Genomic DNA, 6,639 nt, shown 5'->3' with positions numbered 1-6,639 from the left:
TATCGAGAGTATTCTTAGGTAACTTCAGTTATCTAAGATATAATTAGCTATAGGGGCTTGCCCTTATAGGAAGCTTTTCCCGAACCCAGCATAATATAAACCCTATTTAATTCCTTATATTAAATAGGGGAATTTGTCGGCCAATATATTGGTTTCGCAGACCAAACGGATGTCATGACTTTCTCTAGTTTATTTGATCGAGCCTCACCCTCAATTCTTGTATTCATCCTTTGGGATAGATACAGGATTTGAGGTAAAGCGCTCTTCCATTTAAACTATGAAAATTATGGGGTCAGTTTGACTTCATCTTTTTTAAAACTAAATTTTTTTAACGTCCTTCTGAAACAGGCAACGGGATTTCAGTTCCGATGACCGACAGTTTCTTACGGGCAAACCCCACACCAAAAATAGTGCCGACAAGTGCCTTGTTCATCATTAAGCTCCACGAGTCATATTTCTCTCATATTAAGGGTTGTTAGACTTGGGCAATACTTTAAGTGTTGGAGTGATGAAGATAATACACTGAAATCTCTTAAGTAGAATGAAGCTAAACATGTAAACATAGATTTACCTTTTGGTGTTGTTTGAATTTCATCAACAACTCAAAGTTAAGTATGCTTATGCGATAATTCTCCTGTGATAGATGACCTCTAGGGTTACAGCAATGGGACAAGTTTTCGTTCCTTTCTCTTTTTATTTTTTAAAGAGTCAACAGCTCGCCCATCTTCGTATACTCCCCTTTTCAGAATAAGTTTTTTTTTCTGGATCATATGAATGATCAGGAGAATGGAGGAATTGGAAAATCAGGACATACGACATAGGCGGTCAAACAAGTGAAAGAATAAAGAGAACTTTCGTGCGACAAACCTCCCAAAGATAGACCAATCATATACGCCCGAACAAGATCAGACAAAAATAACTTGAGCCAAATATCCATAAAAGAATGTTTACTAAAGCTACCCACAACCAAAGGTTCATGTGTGTTTGTCTATTTTGTGGTCCATAGTACTCCCAAGAAGACGTATCTTACTTGGTTAATTACATCATCGAGGTTGCACAAGAATACTCTTGATCCAAAGGAGTTTTTCTTACATTAGTAGTAACAACTAGCACATGACTATCAAATTATGGTTATTTTACATGGGAATTCTTCAATGCTTTCAAGCTTCCGCTAAGCTACGAAGCGAAGAGGTAGGCTCTCACAGTCCCACATGAGTGGCAAACTCATCGGCATATGGAGCCGAGTAAATAAGAAAGTCATCTTGTCAGGGGTATCCCTATATGTTAAGCACATCAAGACATAAGGGTGGATGAAAAATCATTATATCATAAACAAGCGATAGCTCATCGATAATCAGGTCGTTGAGATGATACCAACGAAGGCAAAAGGAGCAACAGAGCTCAACAAGGGAGGAGTAATCCTTAGAAGGTAGAGATAGCTGGGTCAGAGTATTAAAGGCCCGTCATCCCAAGCTATTAGGACTCTAAGTTTATTTGGTTGTGAAGGTAGTCAACCCAACTTGTCCAGATATCCCTGATCAGCAATCCATAAAATGCGTCGTCCGCGGGAACCTCAGTAGCCTTAAGGTCAAAGAAATGAAACTTTATCTTATGACTATCAAGTGTAGCTCTAAGAGGTGAGATTTATAGCTGTTAAAGTGCCAAGGATGCAACTGGAAAGAAAAAGGAAGGGAGGTTCAACTACAAGCTAGAAACACTCCCAATAAAGGACTTACACCTCGTCTGGGTTGGGGAAACCACTAACACCCAATGCACACAAGACAACCACCAAAGTAGAAATCTATGTTGGGTCGGTCGGGTTAGAGAAGCACGAGGGTTTCTCCTTAGGACATGCAATATAATGCAGTTGTCTATTCAAGCCCTAATGTGGAGGCCCTATTAGTACGATTTTGGATATGACCATGCTTGCAACCCTTAATAAAATCGGCCTGAATGTCATGTTGGAAAGTAAAAGCGGATTTCAAAAGTCTTAAATTTTTTAATCCTAATTTTTAATTTATCTAGAATTTTATTATGATTTTATAGAAAAAATTTATAATTTTTTTATCCTAGAAAGCCCAAGTGATCTGTTTGATTCCCAGACAAAAACACAATATAAAAAAGGTAAAGCCAATCCAAGAATACAAGCATGCAAGAAAAACAGGAAACAAACTAAATATAAAATAATAAAAGGTCAGTGTTATTGGGTCGACGACATATCAAAGAAAAACATGGCGGCCAGACACCGCATAAATACATGTCTTGTCCTAATTCTATAAGTAAATGACTTTTAGAATTAAGGTACGAGACACAAGAAAGCAGCTTCTGACTCCCGTCATATGGTTATGCCCTCTTTACTCCTAGAAACCCATGTTTATACCTTATTTCTAATATATACTCTTCTAGTTACTCTAATAGTACATAATAAAATGAGAAAAGGGTTGACTTGTATGAAAACAATGTTAGCGGGAAAACCAACAAACATGCAACACATATGAGCCATGTCTGGCAAGAGGACCTAAGTGGCGTCTGCAGAAAAGGGTTAATCGTAATCATTACATTGATCCTCCGTGTTACGTGTGAGGTGTGCATTTAGGCATGACAACCTACAAGAAGGCTGGTCTAATATACTACCATACATATCGAAATCAGAAAACATTCAGACACGCCAAAAACAAAAAAAAGGTGATGTCTGGTTAGAGCAACCAAACTAGCAAGGAACTATAGTCAGGACATAAAAAAATACTATCTGGCATCTTAAATCCTAGCCTCACACGCAATTTAATGAAAAAGGTGTCCTAACCAGTATCTAAGTACTCAAGGTAAGTCTCTGGGTTTGCATGACTTTGACGGAGTAGCCACACTAGCCCCGTCTTAAAGATCTAAGGGATCTAAAAAGTGTCACTCAAATAGATGTTGAAAAGGGTTGGCCTTACATATGACCAAGATTGCTACATACATAATTTTAAAATTATGGCGGAGAAGAAAATATATATTTTTTTAATGTTAAAATAAGGGTCATTAAAAACAGACCTATAACATGCAATGTGACACAAGTTAGATCCCTTGTATCATTCACAAAGTCATACTTGTGTCAACCCCTGTAGTTTAACTCATTTTGTGACCAACACAGGGTCATACACCTATCTATTTTGACTCGCTATTCATGCACACATACATATGCAAATGCAAACAATCATATGATAAAAGTGGTGAGGAGCTTCTCGTTGAGACAGTGACTCAGGAGCGGGCGTGCAGAGGTAGCGACCCAAAGAAATAAGTGTGTCATGAAGGCCGTGACTCGAAATGGTAGATGTGTCGTAAAGGCAGCGGCCCAAAGGATGCATGTAAAACTAAGTGCGAACTTGACTCTTCAGAGTGGCCAAGAACACTTGACAGAGAAGCACATCAAAGGCACGTTGAAAGTGCACGATGGTTCGATAATAGTCAAATGCTCGTATGAGTCAATTGCCCCTTCGTAGGAATCAATGTTCGGGATCTTGAAACCCAATTAGATGGGGTTGTTGAGACTATATTGACCAAGGGAGAGGACTCTTAGAAGTTGCAACTAGCGGGGAAGCAATCCTTTATCGCCCAAAGAAAACTATTCTCAAACCAAGTGTCTAAGCTCATCACAGATGACATCATCAATGTCTCATACTAGTAGAGGAAGAGTTCCATTGTGGGGAGGTGGGCCGGTACGAGTATGATCATGCAGGGCGTTTCTCGTTGGTTGTTGAACTGGTGGCAATTAAGCTCCATATTGTTGTGTGAGCATCGACTGTCGCGCTTCACAGAGGAGCTCTAAATGTCGTGTCAAGACTCCTCCATCCTACACACTCGATCCTCCACAGAGGGACCCAATGCACTTTTGCAAAATAATTAGACAATGAAACAAACAAACCTTTTAAATTATTTTATGTATTATGAATTAAAATTTTATTTTTATTTAAATATAAATGAATTTAAACTCGGGCTTTAAGTGAGTTTATTCACAATCTTTAAATCAAGATTTTACACATCTTATTCACAAGCAATAAATCGAGTTTTTTAATTGAGCTTAATCACGAATTTATTCATTAAAGGTATTAATAAAAAAATATTTAAATTTGTTAAGTTAATTAACCAAAAGAATGTGAACCAAATGTATGTTAAGCTCATTTACTTCTCTACTTAACTTTCTTCTTACTCAAATTTTCTTTAAACACTTATTTTGAGAATTTAAATTTTATTTTCAATGTTATCCTCCTCCCATTGAATCCCATTCACTCAAATGTTTAAAAAAAAGGAAGATTTACAAACTTGCCATTTAAATCTTATGTATTTACATATCTAAACTCTAAACTTCAATTTTTATCTATATTCATTTTACCAATGAATGAAAAAGTGTGATGAACTTATTTATTTTGTTTAATACAGTGATACTTTTAATGTCATATCAAAATAATTAGGTGGTATAAATATAAAAATAAAAATTTAATTTTTAAATATGTAAATACACAGAAATTGAGTGGTATGTATGTAAATGCCCCTTGAACATAAAGGACAGATCATTATTCTTTCGAAACTGTAGTCTGGCTGGTAAGATGTGAGAACAGAGCAAACTGTTGCAAGGAGAACAAGGTATTCACAGACACATACCAACAGATCAACGTACAGAGTACTTTAATGCAGCACTCTCCACCCCCGCCTCCCCGCCCCCTCTCTGCTCCCTCTAACTCTCTCCTTATAAAACCAAAGACAAGCCGCCCCTCTCCCTTCTAACCTCCTTCCTCCACTGCCAGCAATGGACAGCTCCAGCAAGCATCGCCCATCAGATTCAGCCTCCAGCACCACCACACCGCCGCCGGAAATCTTAAAGGACCCAATGGACTTCCTTTCCAGATCCTGGAGCGCCGCTGCGCTCGAAGTCGTTAAGGCTCTCTCCCCTCCCAGCGCAACTGACCGTCGCGGCGGCGGCGCCGCCATGCTTGAAGAGCTTGCGGGAGGAGCTGAGGAGGAAGACGTGGGAGTGTTCGCCGGAAACCCCTTCACCTTTGCATGCTCCGCCACTTCACAGCTCGTCATGGAGAGAATAATGTGTCAGTCGGTGAGTCCGAAGCAGGAGATATGACAAATCCTATTTCTTTGTCATTTAGCTCTTGTTTTATCAGATCCAATGCTCATTTTTATATTTATTCAAGTAATTTTATCATTACGTACATCTATTTCTTTATGTAATTTGCCGTTTTACCGAATTATATAATTAGTTCTTCGTTGTCTCCATGGTCTGTTTCAGCGTGCCCTGCATTCTGTAAACAGAGCAACAAGGTTTGTTGGAGCTTCGGCTAAGCTAACGCCAAGCTTTCTACTTGATTTAATCTCTGTGTAGAGAATCATAAAAAGATTAAAGCTTTATATCTCCATTGACAAAATTTATCACTGATCCCGCTTCTTTTGGTTTCTTTTAACAGCAGGAGGTATTACAGCTGACGACCGGGCGGCTCTCCCACAGCAGTGGCCCATTAAACGGTGGATCCATGAGCGACAGCCCTCCTGTCTCGCCCACCGACAGAGAAGACGTTAAGGTCATTTCTCATCTTCATTAATTCTTTTGACTGTTCTTTTTTTCTTAAATAATAGGAGACATGCCCAACCAATTATATTTAAAAACAAGTGAATGTTGATTGTAGTTTAATCTGTAATAATACCCTAAATAAAACTGAAAAAGAAATCAAGGCTTGAAGAATAATAACACTGAAAAGGAGTGATGAACATGGAGATAGAAAGGCATCAGGGCAAAAAAGACTATCACATATTCTGAATGAATCTCATCATATGAAAAATAAAGAAAAAGAAAAAGTTTATATGTTAAATATCTTTAGTAGAAATAGATCACAGTAAGGCGCTTTTAAATGTGAGGAGGCAGTTGTCTTTCTCTTTCTCCAATAAATCACCTGAGCTATTTATTACTGCTCCTTGCATCCAATGCTCGTTTCATGCTTGTTGCTTGCTTTGAGCTTTTACGGACCCATAATCCAATAAAGGCAATCTTTTTTTTCTGTTCTCTCCTTAAATTCAATCTCAAAACAACTATTCTACCTACAGACGCTAGACGGGGAGACGTGAAACCGAAATCCTGCACATTATCTTAAGCTTTAACAGCATTTTCAAATATTTTCACTTTAGGAGATGTCTATGGGAGATCAGGAGAGAATTTAGAAGGAGTTTAAAGATAATAAATTAACTTTGAATCAAGTTCTGCTTTTGATGGAATCGTTCTGCACTCTTCTGTCTTCTTCTATTAACCTGCCTTGCGTAGTTGCAAAGCTTTCTGCTCTGTTACTATCTTTAAATTTATGTAAATATCGAGAAAGCAGAAAATTTCTCAAACTAGTATAAAAAAAATCGATTTTTAATGAGAAAAACAGCTTATACTAAAAGTGGGAAAACAATTTATGCAGCACTGCAGAGCAACCGTTCCTGCGAAAACAGCCTACAAGGGAGGAAGCAAGACAATGGGGAGGTGGCTTAAAGACCGCAGGGAGAGAAGAAAAGAGGAGACCAGAGCCCACAACGCTCAGCTCCACGCCGCCGTCTCCGTCGCCGGAGTTGCGGCCGCTGTAGCTGCTGTCGCCGCCTCTACCGCCGCCAGGTCCG

At 38.7% G+C, this 6,639-nt stretch overlaps 1 protein-coding gene across 1 annotated transcript in view; it reads left to right on the top strand.

The window, feature by feature from the left end:
• The first annotated feature begins 4,575 nt into the window (after positions 1–4,575).
• LOC110031785 (VAN3-binding protein-like) overlaps positions 4,576–6,639 on the top strand; it is a 3,744-nt gene continuing 1,680 nt past the window's right edge. The window contains exons 1-3 of the mRNA XM_020735183.1: positions 4,576–5,089; positions 5,454–5,567; positions 6,444–6,639. The exon at positions 6,444–6,639 is cut by the window's right edge and continues 237 nt beyond it. Coding sequence (XP_020590842.1) covers positions 4,787–5,089; positions 5,454–5,567; positions 6,444–6,639 — 613 coding nt within the window. The 5' untranslated portion in view covers positions 4,576–4,786. The remainder of the gene's footprint in view (positions 5,090–5,453; positions 5,568–6,443) is intronic.

Source organism: Phalaenopsis equestris, unplaced genomic scaffold, assembly GCF_001263595.1.
Source record: "Phalaenopsis equestris unplaced genomic scaffold, ASM126359v1 Scaffold000840, whole genome shotgun sequence".
In the NCBI taxonomy this organism is placed as follows: Eukaryota; Viridiplantae; Streptophyta; class Magnoliopsida; order Asparagales; family Orchidaceae; genus Phalaenopsis; species Phalaenopsis equestris.
Note: the sequence above shows the minus strand (reverse complement) of the source record. Positions and strands in the feature narration are given on the sequence as shown.